Source organism: Lycium ferocissimum, chromosome 6 (assembly GCF_029784015.1).
Source record: "Lycium ferocissimum isolate CSIRO_LF1 chromosome 6, AGI_CSIRO_Lferr_CH_V1, whole genome shotgun sequence".
Taxonomy (NCBI): Eukaryota; Viridiplantae; Streptophyta; class Magnoliopsida; order Solanales; family Solanaceae; genus Lycium; species Lycium ferocissimum.
The window spans coordinates 5,432,655-5,457,223 of NC_081347.1; the positions used below are offsets into that span (position 1 = coordinate 5,432,655).

Genomic DNA, 24,569 nt, shown 5'->3' on the forward strand with positions numbered 1-24,569 from the left:
TAATGGTGGAGCTATAAATAATTTTGAGTACTATATTGATGATGTAAAAATTATTTAAAAATCATATTACTTAAAAGATTAGGCTATGATAAATGTTTACTAGCGTATTATAGTAAGTTAAATTACAAAAAATTTATTGTGTTGTTAGTGTATCATAACTGTATTTTATTGCAGGAGTTACATCAATACTGTGAAATCAGGGGCCATATTCACTTCTTTATCATTAGGAACTATTTAATAAAGCTCATAAAACAACCCCTTTTTTTTTGTTGGTAATTTAAAAAAAAAAATGAAAAAAAAAAAGGAAAACCCCTGGACCGCAGAATAAGAAAGGTCACTATATTTTGGACATGTTTAGTAGGGCGATAGCTGTGAAAAGACACTGTCAATATTTTCTTTCATCTTGGGAGAAATACGACGGGGGAGCTAACTCAAACCCCTCCGGTAAAATAAAAACAGACTCCACATCCAACCACCCTTTTACCATTCGCAAGAACCTGTTTCACTTGCACATCATAAGGAATTCTAATAAGTAACAACTGCTACAAATACAGTATCAGACATTTCCTAGGACTGTCAATGCATATAAGATAAATCCATTAGACAGTGAGTTCACAAGATTCCTTTACCAGGCACCTTGAGCCAAACAAGGAGAGTTATTATTACACCTATAATACAAGAAAGATAAAATGTTTTCCATATAAAAGCCTTACAAGCTGAGTACAGTGATAGTCACTAGAAAACCAGAAAAGGAATAAGTGAGAAAATACATAAGCTAACTCCATAACACCAGAAGTTAGCTAATCTTCTTTGCCATGTTTTACTTGTCCACCTTTCAAGAATCTCATGAACCAGTAAGCAGAAGATTTTAGATGCCGTGTTAGCCCATTCTTGAAGTCCACATATATCAAACCAAAGCGTTTTGTATAACCCAGATTCCACTCGAAGTTATCTAGCAATGACCACGCAAAATAACCTCTCACATTAGCACCATCCCTGTCGAGACAAAATGTAGGTCTTTGTTAATATGTATAGAATGTAGGCAAAGGCGTAGCCATCCAGACAAATGATAAATATAAAACAAAATTTGATTGATCCCGTAATATAAGAATTATGCATCCAGAAGCCATTCACAAATGTTCAAGTATTTATGATGTGAATGCAAAAATATCATGCATCAAAACTTGTGCTCTCCTTGTATTATACCAGTCATTTGTTGTGCTAAAAAGTTGGACTAGGTAAAGTACATCCAACCAAACTTTGGCAGGGACCATTATCAAGAACTTAAACTACTTTTTCCTTTTGACACCCGGAACAACAGCGGATGCCAACTGTTTCTGGAAAGAAGAGTTTAAGATGAGACGAGTAGGAGATCTCATATTTGCTGAAGCTTTCCTATCAATGGCTAAAATGCTAAAACTGAATGAAGCAGAATATTTCAAGAGGCAAGTAATTCCTATAATTTGGATGATTGACAAATAGAAGTTTGAAAGAATGCAGCCAAGAGAATATTCTGATGAGCTACTAAGATAGGCAGGAATCAACCAATAATCATTATTGCACGTTGATGTCAATACATGTTTATAACACGAGGCCTGTTAAACACAGATTTGTGAGAGTACGCACAAGATTGCCTGATGAATAGCGGCAAGGTACGCCTTGAAGTAAGAAATTCTCAATTCGTCATCCAACATCTCATGGAGAGGAGATGTGTCTTCGTCTTCATCATCCATACCTGAACATGAAAAGTGAAATTACAAGAGAAAAAAAACTGAATTGGGTAATCATCTGGTTTGAATTATCACAAGCATTCATCAAAGTGTTAGTAGTAAGTTTTGAAAATGAAAATATTCTTTAACATAATTCATGTGGCATGCCACACGGTTATTTAAACAGTTGGAAGTTTTGTCCATTAGGCAAGCTCAAATAGCAGCTGACAGGTCAAAACCTATCAAGAGAACAACAATTTATTTGTTTTCACTACACTGTTTTGACCTCATAGCACATTGTTATTGCAGGGTAGGCCATAGTCATTTGATTGTCCAGCCAGGAACCATTGCTTCCCCCAAACAAGAATGACAACGAAAGTGCTCTGACCATAAACTGAAGTACTGCATTCAGTGGAAAATCATGCTCGATTTCATCATGTAAACCAGCAAGCAAAGATTTTGCAGAGTGCCAAAACCACCAGAACAGACAAGTTTAGCGCATGCCTTTTGACACCGGGTGAGCTATACACTCAAAAGCCTCTCGACTGGCTTTCTTTTCTTCTTTTTTTCAGAACAAAAAAAAAAAAAATTAAACTGACCCCCTTCCCTCCATGAAGGATGGTTAGACAAAGAAATAATTACTCCCTCCATTAAAGAAAATTCACTCTTTCCAATATGGGATGTCCCAAAATTGTCTCGTTTACAGATACATTGTCATATTTTTTAATAAATCTTTTGCTTCAAAAGATCCTTCCAATTTTAAGTAAAGGGAAGTTTCTTAGTAAGATATTTTTTTTTACATAAAGGCATGAAAAAATTTCGTCAGTCTAAAATTGTATTGAAAAAGCTTAAATGATAGTACTCCTTCCATCCCAATTTATGTGACACTCTAACCTTTGTTGTCGGTCCCAAAAAGAATGACACCTTTCTATATTTAGTAACAATTTAACTTTAAACTTCTCATTTTACCCTTAATGAGGTGATTTATAGCCACACGAACATCTCGGACATATTTGGACCACAAGTTTTAAAAGTCTTTCTTTCATTCTTAAACTCCGTGCACAGTCAAACACCTTCAAATAAATTGGGGCGGAGGGAGTAATATTTATGGGATCGAGTAACATACACACATACATATATAGAGTAGTAGTTGTATTAAGCTAGACAAGTTGGACGACACCTCTGAATTCCGAGCAAAGAGAGCAACGAAAACCTATGTACTACACCTTACAAGAACCTCCTCTTGATGGGTGAAAAGCCATATCTTTCTGCAATATAATTAAGAACTGGTGATATAAGCCTGTGCATTACCATTCTCAGTGATATAGACTGGTGGATTGCCATATCTCTCTGCAATATAATTAAGAACTTTCCGAATTCCCCAAGGAACTATATAAAGCCATGAAGATGCCGCCTGCATGAAGTTTCACATTTTCAGTATATGAGATGTCCAATATATACATCCAAGGAACTGGAAAATAGAGATCACCCATACTTTCTCACCGATCACCTCTCCTCCTTCCCATTCAGCTAAACAAAGAGAGAGAAAAAAACATAAGTTAACTTAGGAAAGTACTCGCATGTTTATGGACTAGAAAAATCTAACATATGACAAAAGTTGTTTAGGTCTCACATACCAATTATCTCTACATCCTGTATTTTATAGAAGTCATTCTCTTCACGACTATTTGCTACATGACCAACAAATCTTGAAGTATAGTGTTTCAGACCATTGAAGTCCAACGAACGTTTAAGCAACTCCTTGTCTCGCTGTGAAAATTTTGGAAGCCTGTCTCCAAGTCTTTCACGCATGCTTTCAGGATAATCTCCGAAAAATATTGGATCCAGGTACCTGTTAGAATTTTGGTTAGAAATTACAGAAAACTAAAATTATTAAGAAAAATCCCTTTTATCTGGTACAAATCGCGCCTAATCAACTATACACTTGCAACCTTCTTTTCCTGTGTTTGATATATGCCTCCCAAACATAAAAGAGCAAGTGGACGGTTGATACCTTATATTGACTATATACATAGTTTAAAAGATAATATGTACCAGATTTTCAGATAGATACATAGAAAGTTAGAAGTAACAAGGCCTAGAGCCTCAAGAAGATTTAAGTTTCATATCATTGCATAAAGTTGTTTCAAGGAGCTGAATCAAACTTAGTAGTAACTCACAATAAAGAGGGTGAGTGTGACCTTTCCTCCGAATGCCTTGACGAAAGAGTCCACAATTTCATGGATTTTAAGCAAGACATTTATTTCTCCCACTAATTGATTCACAAAAATGATGATGAACAGATTAATGTAGCTCATGATCAAATTTTTCAGTTTAAGTGGAAATATTTTAGTCCCTTTTTTGGGTAATTTTCTTGGTAAGTAACTGAAATATGTTAGGCTTTCAGCTGCTCGACCTGAGATGAAAGATGAATACTTAAAATACATTCTCTCTTTAGCAATGAATCAAAATTCACCATTCAAATTGTCTTCTTTACGAAATCATTACTGTTACCCAAGTCATAGTGTTTAGTACCTCACGCAACAGATAATACCTATTCTAACAGATATCTGGACCATCTCTGAGATACAGTTCTTATGACCGACTGGGCTAGCATTTTGTTGGGTCTCTCCACATTAAGCTATCCTTTCTAACAATAACTCTTGGCTGACTAAGACGGACATAACAAAAAGTACCATCCAAGCTGAAAATCAAGGTGCCTTGTTGCAGCAGCTTTGTCCTCTAAATTATCTGATAAAGGTTCAGGCCATTCACAATCCACCACCAGGCCTATTTCCCCTCCTTGCTCATCCTGTAATTATAAAACCCGCCAATATCATCACCAATCGACAGAGTAGAAAAGTGACATCCCCAACTTCTTACGGAGGTGAGAAATGACAAAAGAGCCCCTTATGTTTGAGGGTAGGTTCAAAATAGTCCCTTAAGTATGCACTTAACAAGTTTTGGTCCTTCAACTTTGCTAAAAGATAACACTTTTAGTCTCCATCAAATATTTACCGAACTCTGCCTATTAGATTTGACAGGAACTATGAAAAAGAATGAAATTAGTATGAATTCAGATTTAGAGGTACAATATTTGTAGTTTCTGCTATTTTTGATTTATTTCTAGAGCCTGGTGAAAATATTTGATATGGTTAAATCTTTTTAGTGTTGAATATTCTAGGATTTGATGAGATTTTGTTGGTGTTTATGGTTAAATCTTTTTTTCCATTGTTTCCATCAAATCTAACGAACATAAATTGTTAATATTTGACTGACTAAAGGTGTTAGCTTTGGGCAAACTTAAGGGACCAAAAGTGTTTAGTACATACTTAAGGGACTATTTTTTAACCTATCCTCAAACATAAAGGGATCATTTTTGTCATTTTCTCTACGGAGGGTAAGTCGGGATAGAATAACGTAGAAAAGAAAGTAATCACAGAAACTTTAGCTACAACAGTTAAGTCAATATATCAGTGAGATAGAGAACTCTGAATGGAAGAATTTCAAATAACATTTTCTGAGAAGTAAGAGTAACTCTTGAACTGTAAGGCTACCTTAAATTTATTTCTGTAGATGGAAACAGCTTCTGCATGTGCCAACAGCTGATTGTGTGCTACCAAGAATGGTTCAGTAGAAGAACTTTCACTTTTTCCAGGTGCATGTATACCAGTACAATATCCATTCACAGCTGTCTGAAGAGGTTCATTAATTGTAATCCACTTCTTCACTCTATTGCCAAAGCTAGCAAAGCAAGTCTCTGCATAGATGGCAAAATATTTTCTAAATATTTGCCGCAAAAAGCCAAGCTGTTGTTAGGAGGTTATTATCAACAAAGTATTCCACAAGGAACGTGGATAAACAAACTTTACTAGCAGTTTAATTGAATAAGAAAAAGCCTGCCTTCTTCAAAAGGAAATCTAAACATTTAAAAGAATGACTAGCTAACTCAAGTGTTTAGGTAAGGCAAAAGTTCATAAGCAGGAGATATAACTAAAACTCCATGGATATTCTGAAAAAATAATGAGGTGCTTGGTTTTTTATGCCCACACAAGTTCATAGGCATTCACAGAGAGGAACATTACAATCATAATCACATCAATCAGGAACTACTTGGAAGCGGAAGATCCTCATATAATATTCCTTCAGAAACCTATGACTAACATATATTAATTAAACAAAAGGCTCAATCAGATTCAGAGAATCATAAATGCTACACGTTATATGGAATTCGGTCTAAGATCACAGTACCGTACATTCACTTTACAGCATTTTCAGCAAACCGAGACATTAGTGTTCCATCGGATCTAATAATACCAAAAATCATGTCGAAAAAGTTTATGATACAGAATTAGAATTCCATATGCACCACCCACTCTGTTATAAGCATAAAAAGATTGTAATGGTTAATTACCAGACGAAAATTGAAGGACTGGAGCTTACACAGTTTGTTCATCTAACCAGCCTCCACAAGATTCCTGAAGATTCAAGGGAGTTATGTTATAAGGCTCAATGCCTGGAAAAACATGGCAAAAACTCATCATTAAAGGACAAAACAGGAAATATTTTAATCAGTATAAAACCTTCACTTCGGAAACAGCCACCCTACCTTTCAAGGTGGGGGTTAGGTTTGCGTACACTCTACCCTCCCCAGACCCCACATGGTGGGATTATACTGGGCTTGTTGTTGTTGTTGTTGTTAGTATAAAACCTTCACTTCGTTGTTACATTTACAGAGTAGAAACAGCCGGTAGATTTGTATACATAAAACCAAAGGCCACATATTATTTGCTTTAATGAAGAAAAGCATTCTTGATATTATGGATAACATCTTACCCTTTTCAAGAAGAGCATCAATAATGTTATCGTAGTACTTTATGCCTTCATGGTTGATTTTGGTCCGCAAGCCGTCTACACAAGTGGAGAAGACCTTATAAAAAAACTACAAGATATTACAGTGACTAATATCACAAAAAATCAGATCAGAGTTGCCACCAGGCATAAAACTCGTGTAGTGACCTAATGTAGGTATGGTAAATGGCTGTAGAATTTCTTATTCATTAAAAGATGGAATAACACAAATTAAGCAAGAAATTGACGTGCTCCAAGTTGCACGATATCCAGCATCACTGAAGCCCCAAGCTATAATAAGTGTAGGTTGAATCTGTCAGCCTATAACACGGATATTTTACTACATAATTCCCCAAGAAATGGTTTAATTAGAAAATAACAAGGTCAGGACCTTATAATTTATGACTTGAGAGAACAAAGAACTGGTTTGCTCTCTCTAGTTGCACCTCACAACTAAGTTACTCGGACTCTTCAAAAGTATTGCCGCACCCGTGTCGGATCCTCCTAAAATACACTACTTTTGAAGGATCCGACACGCACCCGACGATATTTTAGGAGAGTCCGAGTAACTTAGCCTCACAAGATATATAACTATAAGTTACTGAAAAAACTCAAGAAATTTTTAGCACACTTTTCAATCCTCTTTCAAAATGGAAAAATCTTAGTTTGAGGAGAATAAAAATAGTCTTTAGGGAATGAATAATAGATCAACGACATCTTCATACGGAAATCTATGCTTTTTGAGCTGTCCTGCTAAGTTGTCTTTTGATAAAGTAAAAAAGTTTAATTGAATGTTTGGGCATGAAATTTACGTATACAAGCAGTATACAAAAAAGTAAAAAAGCTTTATAGAGATATTTCTACAAACAACACCCACTTTTCTACGCATAAAGGAACCTCATGGGTGTACCAAAAAGAAATAAGGGAAGAAAGGCTATTCCTCAACAGTGTAAAATCACAATCTACACCCCTTCGAAAGCTCTCCTATTTCTCTCCCTTCACACGACCCACATATGTGCAAGTAGAGAAACCTTCTATGCCTTGTGTTTCCTCCATCTTCCACTGCTCGAGCTGAACAACAATTCTTTCACAGTGTCCAGCCTCACCCAATGTATAACAAAACATATCACCCAATGTATACCAAAACATATCAAAACTGCTCGACAATGTAGAAGGAGGTGATCCACATCTTTCCCCAAGCACTTACACATGACGCACCAGCTGACGCAAGTAGTCTTCCTCTTCCTCAAATTCTCAGCCGTCAAGATCACCTCTCTCATTACTAACCAAGTGAAAAACGCACCTTCCTTTTAGTATTGTTAAGTTGTCAACGAACTCCTTTTAGGCCACAACAACTCCTCTAGTCTTTAGGGATTTCGGAAGCCCCGTACATTACTAAATTATTTTTGCATACACCAGCACGTCCTTGGTGATGTTTTTCTTATCCAGAAAATAAAAATTCCTGCAGCCTAATATGATTGTAATTCCTGTGGTACACTGGAAGTGAATCCTTCATATTCCTTGCCTTCTTTTTTGACAAATAAGAAAAAAAAATGTATTTTTTTGACAGTAGATTCTTTGCCTTTTCTTTCTTATCCTTCTCATGTTAATGCATATCTAAGTCTCTAAACTCGATATATACTGAAGACATTTAGGGTTTGATTATTTAGACATTGTTACTCCATCGACATCACCAAACGAAAAGCACCTTATGCATTTATCTTTGTTATAAATGTGCATTTCCTACACCATTTAGGACCAGCTTATTCCAGGAAAACTTTCAGATTTAACCATCACCATTTCCTTTTTAGATCATTTCATATTCTTTTAACTTTTGAAAATGACAAGTTTCTTCTTACAAAATTCACATAGACTACCTCCATTATGAACTTAAATTGGAAATGAAGAAGGTAGTCTCCTAGAGCTAATGTTTTTTTTTTTTTTTTCTTAATCTATACCACAAAGAAAGTTGTCTTTACCTGGGAGAGCAGTTGATATCAACAGAGATTGCTCACAACCAAAATGAAAAAGCTAGAATGTTTGCACTGTTTGACTGGATATAAAATTTAAGAAAGGAAACAAGTTTTCTCAAACTTGTTTTATCCCTGGTAGGAGATATGAAGAATGAATATTGATATGGAACGGATTCGGAAACATAGACCCTATCTTCTTTTCTCAAGGAAGAAACGGGAAAGAAAGGATTGGTTGCACAATTTCAAAGAGTAAATAATGCCTCATTATCAGTGGAAACAAATATTTAGTATTCAAGTTACCATTTTGCCTCTGTATGAGTGAGTCAAATGAGAGAGGCAAGAAGCAATTTTGGCAATACCACGTGATGACTTAAAAGGCCCACAGGTGTATCATTATCAGTGGGTCTTATCACAGTTACAATTACGGAAGTTCCTTCGTCATACCCAAACCTTCACTTATTAATAGTAGAAATAGAAATATAATAATTATAATGATATAAACATAAATATAAAATATATTTATATTTATATAAAATATAAACATAAAATATAAATATATCCTTGAGTTTTCCGTTAAAACCTTTTTACATCGATAGTGAATGGTGACTGTAAGTCAACTGTTACGTCTCAGAAGATAAACAGACAATTTTAATATTGTAAATACTTCAAAGGTTACAATACACTTATTTTCAGCATAAACACACAATTTTAATATTGGAAATGCAAGATTAAAAAAAAGGACTAAGTATGCTCATACATAATACTATTGAAAACTGAACATAGTACGTCTCCACTGCCATAAAATCCTTGCCACTGTGCCCAGCAGCCTCCTCTCAAACCTTTGAAACTCCAGTAGCGTCCTTTAGCTCAATTCCATCTGAAACTCCAGTAGCGTCCTTTAGCTCAATTCCATCTGAAACTCCAATAACGACCTTTAGCTCAATTCCATCTGAAACTCCAGTAGCGTCCTTTAGCTCAATTTCATCCTGGTTGTGGCCAATATCGGCATTTTGGTGATCTAGCCTGGGGTTGCGGTTCAAAAATACTTTATACAGTACATACAAGATCACCACGACAGCAATAACAATAGCCGCCTCAGCACCCAATTTTTCGATTGATACAATATTCATGTTTATGTTCTCCATGAAAATAAAACGAAATGATAGAGGACTATTACTGCTTTTTTTTTACGCTAAGATTAGACGAAGCTACTTAATTTTTGTGATGAAATGAGTATTGAGATATTTATAATTGTAAACAAATGAGCTGTAACTTATTGGACGCCAAATTTGAACGGATTAAGATCCAGTCCTGAAGATTACCATCCAGTATGGCCCGGTGGAGCATTTAATTCATTTTTTTGCGCGGAGTGCCCTTCGTTTGGGGTGGTCTTTAAATTTTACCCCTCATATTTGAAATCTTTAAAATTTGCCCTTCGGCTAACACCCATAAGTTGAGTTCGAACCCACGCGCGATCAAAATTTTAAAAAAAATTCGCAAGCAAGCATGCGGGACCGGCATACTTTTGTTAAGGAATTACCAAAGTTTGCCGGCTGGAAGGATACTTATGCCTTGTGGGCCTTGTGCATAAAGACTTTAAGTACGCGGGTCGCGCATAGCAAAGATAACTTTGATAATTCCCGCGCGTGGTTATGCGTCAGTCCAAAATTTAAAGTTTGCCCATTAAAAGTATGCCCACCCCGCATAACTTTGTGAATTTTTGACACGTATAATTTGTTTTAACCATGGTTAACTTCCCTCTCTTACTTCTTCTATCTTCCTTCTTCCATCTTCCTTCTTCCAAAATCGAGAACAAATATTTGTCGTCTTATACTTTGAAAACCGATCTCCATCGATTTTTTAAAGCCAAAAAAACTTATTAAATTTCGATCTCCGTCTATTTTTTATATAAATTTCAATGTAAGTATATGAACAAAGAATATCAGTGGTCTAGTGGTAAAGCCCTTTAATGCCAAGGAACATACTCGGGTTTTATTTCAACTTCCTACATTTCTTTCTTTCGGTTTTTTTTGTTTTTTACAAAATCGATGGACTCGGTTTTTTTTTTAAAAAAATTAAAAAATCGATACGTTTTTTAAATCAAAAACAAAGATAAATTAAATCAATGTAGAGAGAACAAAGAATTTGAGTGGTAAAGTCCTTTAATGAGGTTAAAGAACATACTCGGGTTTTATTTCAACTTCCTACCTTGAGGGAAAAGAAGCGGGGAGAGAGAGACAGGTTTGAGGAATGGTTTAACATTAATCTCATGGAGGTTTATGGATTTGTGTGTTATTTGTATAAAAAATAGATGAAGATCAAATTTGATAAGTTTTTGAATAGTTGAATCGGTAAGTGTATAGTTAATGACCATTTTAGATAATTTATGGCCTTTTCTCTCTTAACCTTCGTCACTTTCTTCTCTCTTCTTCCTTCCTTTTTCAAAATCGAGAGCTCTCATGTTATTCTCCTCTTCTCTATCTCACTCTCTCCTTCTTCCCATTTCATTGCTCTTTATAGATTTGGTAATTGTCGGTTTTTCATTGTTCCCAAATAGTTAAAGCCCATGAAGGCATCATTTGATGACGTGATCTTGGATAGTTGCAAACCAATGTAGTATGAAATCTTGTCCTAAATGATATAAGGATGTTTTGTGCACAGAATGTGAAATTGAATTATGAAAATCCTTCAGCATCTCAAAAAATAGAGAAATAAACTCGAATATATCACGTCTCCTATAAATTAAAATAGAAATTTAAACTCACTTATTTAAGCTTGTTCGATAATGGTGGATTACAAGTTTTAGAGGAGTTCAAAACTTAAACGTGAAGTAATTTGAACAGTTAAATTTCATATTTGGGTTTTTTGAGTTTGTTAGTTATTGTGATTGGGTCTTGTTCTAATTGATTCTAGACATGAAGACGACTTCAAAACTTAAATTTGAAGTAGTTGAGCTCAATTTGAGTTAAATTTCATAGGAACTACAAGGAAGAAGACGAAGATAGTTTTAATATAATGATGTATAATATTATACAATAGTGTATATTGGTGTATAAATTCCTCATATCATGTATGTTTCTTAGTTTTTTAGCAGCTGTTTCTGGAAAGCATCGGTCTTGCGAGTAATTTGGGTAATACAATATTCATGTTATGATTTAGTACTATAACATAATTATGCATATATATAAAGCATATAAGGTATTTGATTATATGTCTCATACAACTGAATTAGTTTTCTTGGATGTTATTTTTACAGGTCCTACAAAATATTCACCTCTCATCAGATACATTTTTTCCCCTTCTAATGAAATATAATATTGGTACGTGTATGTGTGACATTTATGGTTGGCGTATTATGTTTGCTTGTATATTTATTTTGCTTTTCCCATTTCTCTTTGTTTGTTCTGTTATGAGTGTATGTCGACTTGGACTGTGTATTGATTTGCTTAATTGTACTTTTTGAATTCATAATTGGTTGTATGCAATATTGACCTTCACTGAAGTTGCATGTATATATTTTTGATGATAATGCTCAGAGAAAGATCAAGTACATGTCAAGATTCATTTGTTTAATCATACAGAGGGAGACAGCATTGTCTCTGACTACACCATCATGAACATGATTTTCGGCTTGCTACTTTATATTGTGAGTTTTGATCTTTTTGTTATGCTATATGTGCTGCTATGCCAATCTACTGTATTAGTCTATGAAACTTTATTCTGAATCCAGCCAGAATAAGAGATTGTGGAGATTTGCCTGAATGTTTTACTTTTGTTTCCTATGCTCTATATATGTTTGACTCTTTGCTCTATAGAAGGAAAACAAATTATGGACATCATTGATGGATAGTACAAGTAATGGAAATGAGTCATGACTAAGTTCATTTAAAGATTTCCTTAATCACAATAAATCAATTTTCTCAAATGTATTATTTTTGATAGCATATGGACTATACATTCTAAGAGTAAAACATAGTTGCGCCAAAGCAGTAGGATATGAGTAGTATAATGGCATCAACATATGTCACAGAGCTTCAATATCGAGCATTTATTCTTATTTTGTATTTGTATTGATGGTATTCTCCAAAGATCTTCAAATCAAAAAATACATCTTGAGAGTACTGATTTTATGTTTCTTGTTGTAACAAGTCTACTAATATTTCTTCATAGGTTTCGGTAGTTTAGAAATTGCATTCTCAATCTTCTTACCATCTATGATGTAGTAAGTGGATTTTCAGTGTTGATTTCGATGGGTAGTGTTTATTCCACTTGTAAATGCGCTAATATCTGTTCCTCTAGCATCTTTCAAATGTCTCTCAGGACAACTGGGAATTAGAGAATCTTGCATTACTTCGAGACAATACTTGACGGTGATGGTAAGTCTTGGTGAGGAATGAAGTATAAAGCCATTGATCCCCACGTATAACATGTCAGTCAATTTATAGAGTAAATGTGAACTACAATTGAGTTCTTACCAAGTCTTCTCTCTTTGTATTTGTAAGAGGATTATTTGAAGGAGCTGAATAGCATTTTTTTCATAGCCAGTTATTGCTGCAGCAAATGATCGAGCCAAAAAGCAAATAGAAGCTCTAGATAATATTCTTCCTTTTTATATTTCAGGTGGGCAATTTTATCTTTTTCAATCGCTAAAGAACTACTTTTTCCATTTACTTTTAGAATTTTTATAGTACCAGTTTCTAGAAACAAAAGAACTACTCTTTCCGTTCCACTTTATGTGACCTGATCCATAGTACGAATAAATGTACATATTTAAAAACTAAATAAAATGTACTATAAGTTACGATAGTTAACAATTCAAAATAGTTTAAATATTAAATCGTGTTCAAATACAACATCTTCAACTCTCCAAATAGTAACTAGATCACACAAATTGGAACAGAGGGAGTGTAAGCTTTCCATGTGACCCTGGTTCTATTTGTTTTTATACTGTTGAGTTGTACTTGCAATTTATGTAATTTCAAAGTAATATAGTCTATGAGCAATAACAACCTGGTGAAAGAAAGTTCTTATTATTAATTTCCTTTTTAAATATAAAATATATAGTAGTTAAATGTTGTTAGCTTTACGACCAATTCACTCTTCTCTGGTCAACATGTTCTAATGGCAATAGCAAAGCAGTTTTAAACATCTGCTAGCCAACAGTATCTGAAATTGTCAAGGAAGGAATCATGAGAATTCCTACATCTCATTTTTGATCAAAAAAGAGAATTCGCACATCTCTTTATTTATAACTGATTAAGTTATTTGGTGCAGGCCACTGGGAGATATAAATTTTGCATGTGGTTTTGCTTTTGTAGACTACTGTTGTATACCATTCTCTTCGTAAATCTTCATAGTAATAGTGACACTTTATTTTTGATCACTTTCCATTCCCTGTCTCTAATTGTGTTTCTGGTTTAAGTCTTTTCCTAATTATTTACAGAAAAGTACGACAGTTGAATTATTGATCGTATCTCATTCCCAAGTGACAAGTCTAATATAAATTTTCTGTGCAGTTTCAAAAAAATTCAATGCTGAAATAATTTTAATTATAGAAGAATAAAGTACCCATTTGTCAATCTTTAACGATAAAAGTTATTTGAACTTTTTGTTAATGTAAGGGAGAACTGTCATGGTTAATGAAATAGTCTTCCTATGAATGTTTCATTATGTTTGTTAACAGCCAGTTATGCTGTCTGTACCTGAATCATATTAGCAAATTACCATTAAATGAGCTAACAATATTGTAGTTGCTCTTTCAGATTCATTTTGCACTAGAAGTTAGTATTACTGAATGCAGACTAAAGAAACCAGTATACTGAATTAGTTGTTCTGACTAATGCCAAAAAGATGAGTTAGTCATTGAAAACTCTCATGACATGCTTACAATTTTTTGTGTTCTGGTGAAACAGTTAATTACAGTTGAGCAACACATTCATGTTCAGTAGTGCACCATCTGCATTTGACATTTTAATAAACTAAAGCTAAAACATTTCATGGTGAGAGTTGATACGTAAACTCTCTGGGTCTCTTCTATCCAGCAACAAGACTATTGCAGATAGTTCGAACCCTATGCCTCAAAGATTGTGATACTACTGCTACAGTACTAGGGGAGGAAGATATGATTTCTGACTTTTGGTAGATTGGAGTATCAAATGTATTGAACTTTAATGCATGTTTAACACTGTTGTTCGACGGAGCCACCTGCCACAAAATCCACTTCCAAATATGATAGAATGCTATAGTTGAGGCATTTTATTAATCCTAAACTTGACCTATATAGTGGGAGTCTCACATTTTATTGGTCGACATTCTGTCCAACAATTGAAAAATTTAGCCGATACAATCTGAAGTCATGAAGGAAAGAATCATGAGAATACCAATTTGAGCACCTTTTATGTGCCGAACTTCGGTGATTCTCAGGTAGAGATGACCTTCACGGTATGTCATACTATGCTTTTTTCATATTTGCTAATTATTGATTTTCTTCATCTCAAAATACAAGTTTTTGTTGCCTGAACTAGAAAAGCTTTTTCTTCATCGAGCGCTACAGTTTTCTGTGCACTGTTTTAAGTTTGTCAAATCATGGAAAGCTTGGTAATTTCCTTTCCAAGTTTTGAAGCAAGAGTGACTGTCACTGCTTATTATTTTATATATGTCTTGCGGACTTTTACTGTAAGCTCTTTTGATGTCTTCTCTACATATTGTGCACTAGAGGTGTCTCATCTTATTTTCCATATTTCCATCTAAATAAAAGCCGAGCTGTCACAATTTTGTGATGGTGCACTACAGGTTCTCTCACCTAGCTAATGCTGCAAAACAGATGGGAAATACAAGAACTGTAGAGATTTTAGGAGAAAGCTCTGCAAGTGGGAAGATTTGTAGATTGCTACTATTATTTTCAATTTATATTGTCTGCCATAATATAAAGACTTTGAGGTATTGCGTTATGCTTTAGTCTTTGTTTTTTCGATTGAAGGTGCGACCGAAGGAGTCTTACCTTCCAGAATGCTTATGCTATGTTACATTAGTTTTACTGTATGAAGATAAGAGGAGACTACCTTCCGTTACTCTTTTCATTCTGTTTTTCACTTTCCAGCGGACCTCCAGGCAATGCTTTTGGTCATCATCTCAAACAAGGAATATATAGATAAATTTATGATCTTCTGCAACTGTTTTTAATTTCATGGTATGAAGTGGTCGTGCTTGAGTTAATGCAATGTTCAGCTTGCTGTTTTTTTAATTACTCTAGAAATTTAATTGTTCAAGTAGGAAATTTATAGTTGTTAGTTACAGCTGGAAGATGAAGAAGCTGAGAGATATAGGACTTTCTGCAACTAGAAATATTATTTCTACACTTACCTTGAAGCGTTTGCATGTTATATAACTTGGGAATTGGGCAAAGAGATGGTTCCACAAAATATTAAGAACTCCAAAACTAACTGCTCTGTCCAGGTTGTGGACAAGTAGGCGAAAGGTGGTGCTTGGCTGCTTTAGTGTTTCATACGTGAGAGGTTGTGAAAAAGTAGGCGAAAGGTATTGTTTTGGCTGCTTTAGTGGTTCATAATCAAGAGGCAATGTCAACTCTGTTGAATTGAAAAGATTGCTTTTAGCCTATGTTCTTGCTCTTATTTTCTCCTCCTGCGTTTACTTCTTAGCATTGCTTAAGTTTTGTAATTGCAGGTTCTAATATTTTTGTTGTATACTGCAACAAAAGAAGGCTTGGAATGATAGACTTTCAAAACGAATGCATTTTTTTTTTGCCACTTTGTAAATATGTGGGAAGCAGCCTAAGAATGTACATATGTTGCAACATAGTATTTCTTAATCTTTGGATATGTTGTAAAATTTTGTTCCTCAATACGCGATTATATAGTGGAGCATTAATATGTTGTAAACATTTAATCTTGATAAACAATGGTAACAAGTATAAATTACTTTTTCGGCATTGAACCTTTTGGCAATGTCGGGCATATTGCCCGTGGTGTGCACGGGCACGGGCCAGGGCCATCTAGTTGTATTTATCAATTGCAGTGTAACATGGCACTAATTTGAGAATTTAACATGGACGAGGAATAATAACGAGGCTATATTTGAAAAAAGGGAAAATCCACTATGGCGTCATGGGATCACGAGTATTACAGTCAAATACAGGAAATCATTCGGAAATGGTTTTATTTCATTTTCAAACTTAATTCATCAAGTACATAACACAAGACATGATCCCTCCGTAAATGAACTCGACAATAAGATGAGCTGTATATATGTAGTATATCTTGAACTGTAGAGAAACCTTCTATGCCTTGTGTTTCCTCCATCTTCCACTGCTCCAGCTGAACAACAATTCTTTCACAGTGTCCAGCCTCACCCAATGTATAACAAAACATATCACCCAATGTATACCAAAACATATCAAAACTGCTCGACAATGTAGAAGGAGGTGATCCACATCTTTCCCCAAGCACTTACACATGACGCACCAGCTGACGCAAGTAATCTTCCTCTTCCTCAAATTCTCAGCCGTCAAGATCACCTCTCTCATTACTAACCAAGTGAAAAACGCACCTTCCTTTTAGTATTGTTAAGTTGTCAACGAACTCCTTTTAGGCCACAACAGTCTTTAGGGATTTCAGAAGCCCCGTACATTACTAAATTATTTTTGCATACATCAGCACGTCCTTGGTGATGTTTTTCTTATCCAGAAAATAAAAATTCCTGCAGCCTAATATGATTGTAATTCCTGTGGTACACTGGAAGTGAATCCTTCATATTCCTTGCCTTCTTTTTTGACAGATAAGAAAAAAAAATGTATTTTTTTGACAGTAGATTCTTTGCCTTTTCTTTCTTATCCTTCTCATGTTAATGCATATCTAAGTCTCTAAACTCGATATATACTGAAGACATTTAGGGTTTGATTATTTAGACATTGTTACTCCATCGACATCACCAAACGAAAAGCACCTTATGCATTTATCTTTGTTATAAATGTGCATTTCCTACACCATTTAGGACCAGCTTATTCCAGGAAAACTTTCAGATTTAACCATCACCATTTCCTTTTTAGATCATTTCATATTCTTTTAACTTTTGAAAATGACAAGTGTCTTCTTACAAAATTCATATAGACTACCTCCATTATGAACTTAAATTGGAAATGAAGAAGGTAGTCTCCTAGAGCTAATGTTTTTTTTTTTTTTTTTTTTTTTTTCTTAATCTATACCACAAAGAAAGTTGTCTTTACCTGGGAGAGCAGTTGATATCAACAGAGATTGCTCACAACCAAAATGAAAAAGCTAGAATGTTTGCACTGTTTAACTGGATATAAAATTTAAGAAAGGAAACAAGTTTTCTCAAACTTGCAATCAATAATTGAAACTTTGCACAGCTAGCCTCGACACCACGGTTATAAAAAAAATGAAAAACTTAATACCAGGAAAGATACGACTCCACGATATTGAAAAACGATAAGCCTTAAATCCCATCTTGGATATGAGCTCAATATCTTCCTGTATTTTAAAAGAACAAAATTAAACACAAAAAAGCAAAAAATCACTGCCATGAATAAGAACAAAGTATATCAACAAAAGCAATAGCAAAACACAAAGTATTTATCTTTTTCGACACCACCCACAAGGCAAACATAAGGTTCAAAAGAAAGTAAACTTTTCCAATCCCAATTCCAAATTATATTGTTTTGTTAGCTTATTTGGATGGTTGTTGCATATCGTTTCGTAACATTTTGTATTGTATTGTATGGCACTGTCTTGGTTTGATGAATGCAACATTTGGATAGATTATATCGTTCCCGTCGTTACATAATACCACACATCAACAATTTGAAGAATAAACTTACAATATTATAAAGAAAAGTAGAGTATGGGATTATGAAAGCGTAGGGCAAAGGATAATATAAAATTATTAAATAATAAGCAAAGGAAAAATGAGAAGAAAAAGATAAGGTAACGATGCGACCACACCAAATCGGTCGTTACATAAAATGAGACTTTTATGATGGATTTAACCATGCGATTCAACAAATATTTAAGTAACAATCAAAACAAACATTGTATTTAAAGTAAGAATACGATACAATACAATATGTAACAACCATCCAAATAAGTTTTTAATACTAAAATTGACTAAAAAAAATATAAATTAAAAAGAGAAACGGCTACCTTGTAGCGATGATACTGATCAACAGCCACATTCCCGGTGCTTCCATCACATATTTTGCCTAACAAAAACAAAACTTCAATGAAAAAAGAAAAAGTACAAGCAGAGAGAATTGACCATTTTTACCTTGAATATGTGAAAAAGAATCCCATATGCTAGGACCCCTTCCTCCCTCTTTGCTTCCACCTTCAACCTTTTTCCATATACCAAAATTCAAAAAGAAAAAATATTACAAAATGGGAGATAAAATAAAACACTGCCCCAAAAAAATTGATAGGAGGAGCATAGGTGAATCCAGGATTTAAGTTTCATGGGTTCAACCTTTAAAATTTTAACATTGAACCTATAGTATTTTTAAAAGTATGGGTTCAAATCTATTATTTCTTGTTTTTGAAAGAAAATATTTTATTCAGACTCTCATAAATCTTTGAATGATCTCCAAATTGTCCTCTACTACACATGAAAATAGCCAGTAACACGCTTATTTATAATAGTACGAAACCTATTTTGATTAGAAACTAAAAAAGTCATCACTGCAAATTTTAACAAGACATGAATTCAATAAACTAAGTACTAGCAAATATTAAATAAGTAGTACAACTATTTTAATGAATAAAATTACGGATAGTTTCAAAAATATACAATCCAGCATAAAATATTAAATCCACATAGCCATATTTTTAATTTACATCTGCATAGATAATGCCTTGTATAAAAGTTTTTATATAAAAGGGCCATTTGTTTATTCACACGATATACAACAGTATACTATAATAATGTATAAAGGGGCCATTTCGGGTAAATATTTTCTCCAGATAGAGATAGAGTGTTATTTTCCCAATAAAACTATGTGTTAAAAGTACTGGATTATTGAAGCTATATAGTCAAATGGAAGAAACCTGATAAGCAGAAGTGGCAACACCAAAGACAAAGTGAGAAGGGAAGTCAGCACAAGAGAGTTGGTGCTTAGAGCTATAAATATTGTTCCATTCTTTCTCTATTGCTTTCTTTTTCTCTAAACCCATTATTAGCTTTCTTGATTTTACACTTGAATTTGTTTCCATTTATGTTATATGTTTCTAAATGGAAGAAATGATTTGCAACAAAATTGAACTATAGAAAAATGGAAGTGAAGTGTGAAATCTATGTAGTCATGACTCATGAGTGAGTGAGAGAATGCGGTGGTCTAAGGGGTCCATAGACAAATGTCCAGAGTATGAAGCAATTGGGCGGAATAAGGGGAATTTATAGGTTATTATTTAGTTGGATCGAATTTAAATGATAGAATGAATTTAAAAAATAATTTCATGTTATTTTGGGAAATATTTTCTGTCAGGATAGGGGTATATTTGAAAACTTTAAGGATGAGAGGGGTATTTTTGATCCAAAATAAGTTCGGAGAATATTTTTAACTCTTTTTTCAAAGTAGAGGCGTATTTTTGACAGTTTGCCCTTTATTAAATTTGAATTTATACCAAAACTGAAACCAAATTAAATTCAAAAAGTCTGATATTAAAATAAATGACTTTTAATAAAGACAATTATACTCAAAATTTAGATCTGAAATATCTAATTAAACATTTACTACGTCATCATAATTTTATTTTGATCAATTGAACCTTTTCTCTTTGTTTTTCCTTTTCTTGTCATGTCTTTGATAGAAGTTTCAAAGTTTTCGTGATTATGGACTTTTTATAAATAAAAACATTTTATAATAGTGAAGTTTATAAAGATCCTCAAAAAATAGTAGTACGTGGAATTTACTTTCTTTTTGTTAAAAGTTGTACAACCAGTGGCCTAAGTCAAAAATTTATAAGATTTCATAAATATTTTAAACAAAATTCATTTATGTTTTCAAAATTCACTCTTTTAACTTTTTTAGATGTAAAGCTATGATTTTATTCTTTAAGGATTAATTCATTCAAACAATTGTTTTAATGGATAAATAAAAATAATTCATTCAGAATAGTTAAGCATAAAACGGAATATAAAACCATTATGAACAGGAAAAGGGAGATCAGATGTATGGGAAGAAGGAAAATCAAAACCAACGAGATAGATATATCTGCTAATTAGTGAGAAATAAAAACTTAGCATAATTTACTCACTCATTTTAATAACTCAAACTAAAATCTAAAAAATAATACCTTTTATTTATGATATTTAGAAAAATTATATATTGTATATAATTAAATGTCATTTCCAAGTCTTTTTAATGTAAAGATTTATAATTTTCTTGTATAGTGACATAGTAATGCATTAAATATTCTTTCCATATTATCGAATTTTTATTTCAATATTTCAAGTTATAGTTAATTTTTATTCTTCAACAAAAGTTTTCTTATAACAACTAAAAATTATTATAGGTATCACAAAGTTACAATTAATATATAGAAAAATTCATTTTCTTTATACAATAGTGAACTTTGGCTAATATTTTAGAACTTTGAATAAACTAATTACATCTTGATATCTACCAATAAGATTTTCGACAACAAGAATCAATGTATTATATAGCAACAAATGGCTAATATTTTATTAATTTGAAAGAACCTCAAGTTATATATTAAAAAATGTGATTACTACTTTTTGTATATAAAGTTATAAACTATAAACACGTACTAATGACTAGTTATGTAATAATAGCGAAGTTGTAGAGTGAACCCTAGGTGAAGTATCGGTTCTTTTTAGAAACGCTGCCGGAGTAGAAGAAACTGCCGGTGAATTATTCAGACCCGTCAGAGCAAGGAAAATCGACGGTGAAGTATTTAAACCCCCTGCCGGAGTAGTAGAAACCGACGTGAAGTATTCAGACCTATCGGAGTAGTATAAACCGATGGTGAAGCATCGAAGAACTCAGGTCGGAGCAGTGAAAATAGCCGACGGAGCAGTGGAAACCGCCGACCGAGTCATGGAAACCGCAGATGGAGCAGTGGAAACCGTTGACGGAGTAGTAAAAACTGCCGACAGAGAAGTAGATACTGTCGACAGAGCAGTGAAAATCGCCGATGAAGCAGTGAAATCGTCGATGGAGCAGTAAAAATCGTTGACAAAGAAGTAGATACCGTCGGCAGAGCAGTGAAAACTGCCAACGGAGTAGTCAAAACCGTCAACGAAGCATTAGAAACCGCTAACGGAGCAGTGGAAATCATCGACGGAGTAGTGGAAACCCTAGGTTGGGCATTGAAGATGGTCACACGAGTTTGCGTTTCTTAGATGTCATTTTTCTTGCAATCTTTTTCTCTCTTTGGTTGTGGAGGGGAAACCGAATCATCCTTAGTTTCAAAGGAAGGACGGACTAACTTTCTCTTTTTTGACGACGTCATTGCGCAATAATTTTATTTTGGTGAACTCGTATTTATAGGGAAGACGTCATTCACTCCTTGCTCTCCGCTAGTGGTGCTCTATAACGAAAACTCTCTCCGGATTCCAAAAACAAACAAACAAAAAATTTAGCCATTTACATATCCCTTAAGAAAATATTAATTCCTAGATAAAAATAAATAATCTAACTAAATTATCCCTAATTAAAGAGCCCGGAACTTTTTTAACCTAAAAAATAACTTTTGGGACTAAACTAACTCTTTTAAAAAAAAAAATCAAACTAGGCTTCAACATGTACTTTCATGCACAGACTCTGTGCGTGAAAGAGGATACTTTTTTTTTCTTTTTTTAAGCTATCAAAATCACGTTTTTTCAATACTTTGGGTAAAGATTAGTCATATTTCAAAACCCTAAAATATCAATATTTTATATAGAACTTAGTATATTTTTTTGCGTACAATAACGTCGGCTCATTACATCAAGTATACCTAAACATTTGGATCGTCGTTTTAGGGGTTGTAAAGTGCCCCGAAGTAAGTTTTGTTTGCTTGGAAACTTGTCATAAGTTTTGTTTGCTTGGAAACTTGTCATCTTTGTTCTTTGGAAATCAAACTCAAAATTAAGCTTTTCTCCGTACTTTGACTGAAGATTAGCTATGTTTCAAAACACCGGAATATAAATATTTTATATAGAACTTCATATTTTTTTAGCATAAAATAATATCGGTTTATTACATCAATTATACATATATGTTTGGATCGTCGTTTTAGGGGTTGTAAAGTGCCTCGAAGTAAGTTTGGAAACTTATTATCTTTAAGCTTTCTTTTTGTACTTTGACCGAAGATTAGTCATGTTTCAAGACGTCGGAATATAAATATTTTATATAGAACTTAATATTTTTTTTAGCGTACAATAATATCGGCTCATTACATCACGTAAATAAAAAATAAGGACAAGAGCATAGGTAGAAAACTAGTTGTAAATTGTTGAAACTTTAAATGGTCATAACTTTGCGCTCGGATGTTCGATTTACGAGATTTTTTTTTTTTTTTTTTGACCTAGGGTATTTTTTTCGAGATCTAGCCGGGCAAATTGCCATAGCCAAGCCGATTTTTCAAAAAACGCCCATTATCCCATTCAATTTGAATTTTCCCCTAAATTGGTACACAATTTTTATTTTTGCTTGGTGAAAATTTGATGATAAAAAGTAGATTTCAAGATGAAAATCTCGTGGTGATGATGTTCTGAATGTCAATTTCGAGGTTCGAAATGCAATTTATGAAAACGAGTTAGATAGCATTAGTGAATATTATAAAAACTAAAAAGTGTCTACTTTATTGCATTCATCAATTGAATTGGTGGTTTAGCCTCTCTTTTTTAGTTACTTCTTTTTTATGCCAACAACATGGGATCAAACCTTTGTGGGAGCATTAAATGAGATATATTATATCTTGGTTGAACATCTCGTATTGGATAAATTATTTTTGAATATAATATTTTTATTTCAAAACACTTAAATCAAAACCTTATAAAATATGACACTTAGATCTAAAGATGATAAGTTTCCAAGCAAATAAAATTTACTTCGGGGCATTTTACAACCCCTAAAACGACAATCCAAACGTTTAGGTATACTTGATGTAATTTACGTTTATTGACGTTATATATTAAATTCTATATAAAAATATTAAATTCTATATAAAATATTGATATTTTGGGGTTTTAAAACATGACTAATCTTTGCTCAAAGTATGAAAAAAACGTGATTTTGATAAGCTTAAAAGATAAAAAAGAAAAAGAAAAAAAAAGTACTCTCTTTCACGCACAGAATCTGTGTGTGAAAGGACCAACCGAAAAAAAGTTACGGTTTGATTCTTTCATATATTCATGCGTGAAGCCTAGTTTTTTTTTTTTTTTTTTTTAAGGGTTAATTTGGTTCCAAAAGTTATTTTTTGGGTTAAAAAAAATTCCGGGCTCCTAATTAAATAAGCATTTAATTTGATCATATAACACTTAATAGAGTCAATAAGCCCACCGTCCAAAAGGTTTAGTAAAAGGTTGATTTGGTCAACACAATAAAGATACTGTGCTACAGTAATCTATATTTCCAGTACCGCCAAAAACTCATTTAAATTTTTCAAATACTAGCACTCTTACTTTAACTCTCCAAAACTTTTACTAATTTTTCAACACTTCATGACTCAAATCAAAATAGAGAGATAATAGAAATCATAAATGTCGTGGGTTAGAAGTTTAGTACATCAGAAATAAAATTAATTTGATGATTTTATCATTTTCAAAAAAAATCTAAAGTTTTTGCTTGTAGCTAAACTAAAATCACCAAAAGGAAAAAGAGATCCTACCATGCCTCCTAGCAATCATCATCTAATTTGTAACTAACAACCAAACCAAGAATAAAATCACCAAAAGGAAAGGCATACGAAATAAGGTGACTAGCTTATGAAAAAGACACAATCCATTGATGCATGGCCTTCGAATTTATGTTGTAAACATTTAATCTTGATAAACAATTGTAACA

At 33.4% G+C, this 24,569-nt stretch overlaps 1 protein-coding gene and 1 long non-coding RNA gene across 4 annotated transcripts; one reads left to right on the forward strand and one right to left on the reverse strand.

The window, feature by feature from the left end:
* Positions 1–563: 563 nt before the first annotated feature.
* On the reverse strand, positions 564–19,888 carry LOC132059057 (beta-glucosidase 42). The gene is made up of 13 exons (XM_059451541.1): positions 19,606–19,888; positions 18,833–18,899; positions 18,709–18,767; positions 17,964–18,039; positions 6,546–6,620; positions 6,153–6,225; positions 5,267–5,492; positions 4,406–4,521; positions 3,347–3,561; positions 3,205–3,239; positions 3,021–3,123; positions 1,627–1,735; positions 564–996 (listed from the first exon to the last, which is right to left on the reverse strand). Exons 1-13 carry the CDS (start codon positions 19,768–19,770, stop codon positions 801–803), a joined length of 1,515 nt encoding a protein of 504 aa, XP_059307524.1. The 5' UTR covers positions 19,771–19,888; the 3' UTR covers positions 564–800.
* Positions 12,821–16,318, forward strand: LOC132059058 (uncharacterized). 3 transcript variants are annotated; one of them, XR_009415493.1, is made up of 4 exons: positions 12,821–14,974; positions 15,326–15,472; positions 15,633–15,722; positions 15,830–16,318. It is a non-coding gene; the product is annotated as an uncharacterized LOC132059058 (long non-coding RNA). The 3 variants fall into 3 exon arrangements; XR_009415491.1 differs by having other exon boundaries at positions 15,326–15,722; XR_009415492.1 differs by having other exon boundaries at positions 15,357–15,722.
* Positions 19,889–24,569: the final 4,681 nt, after the last annotated feature.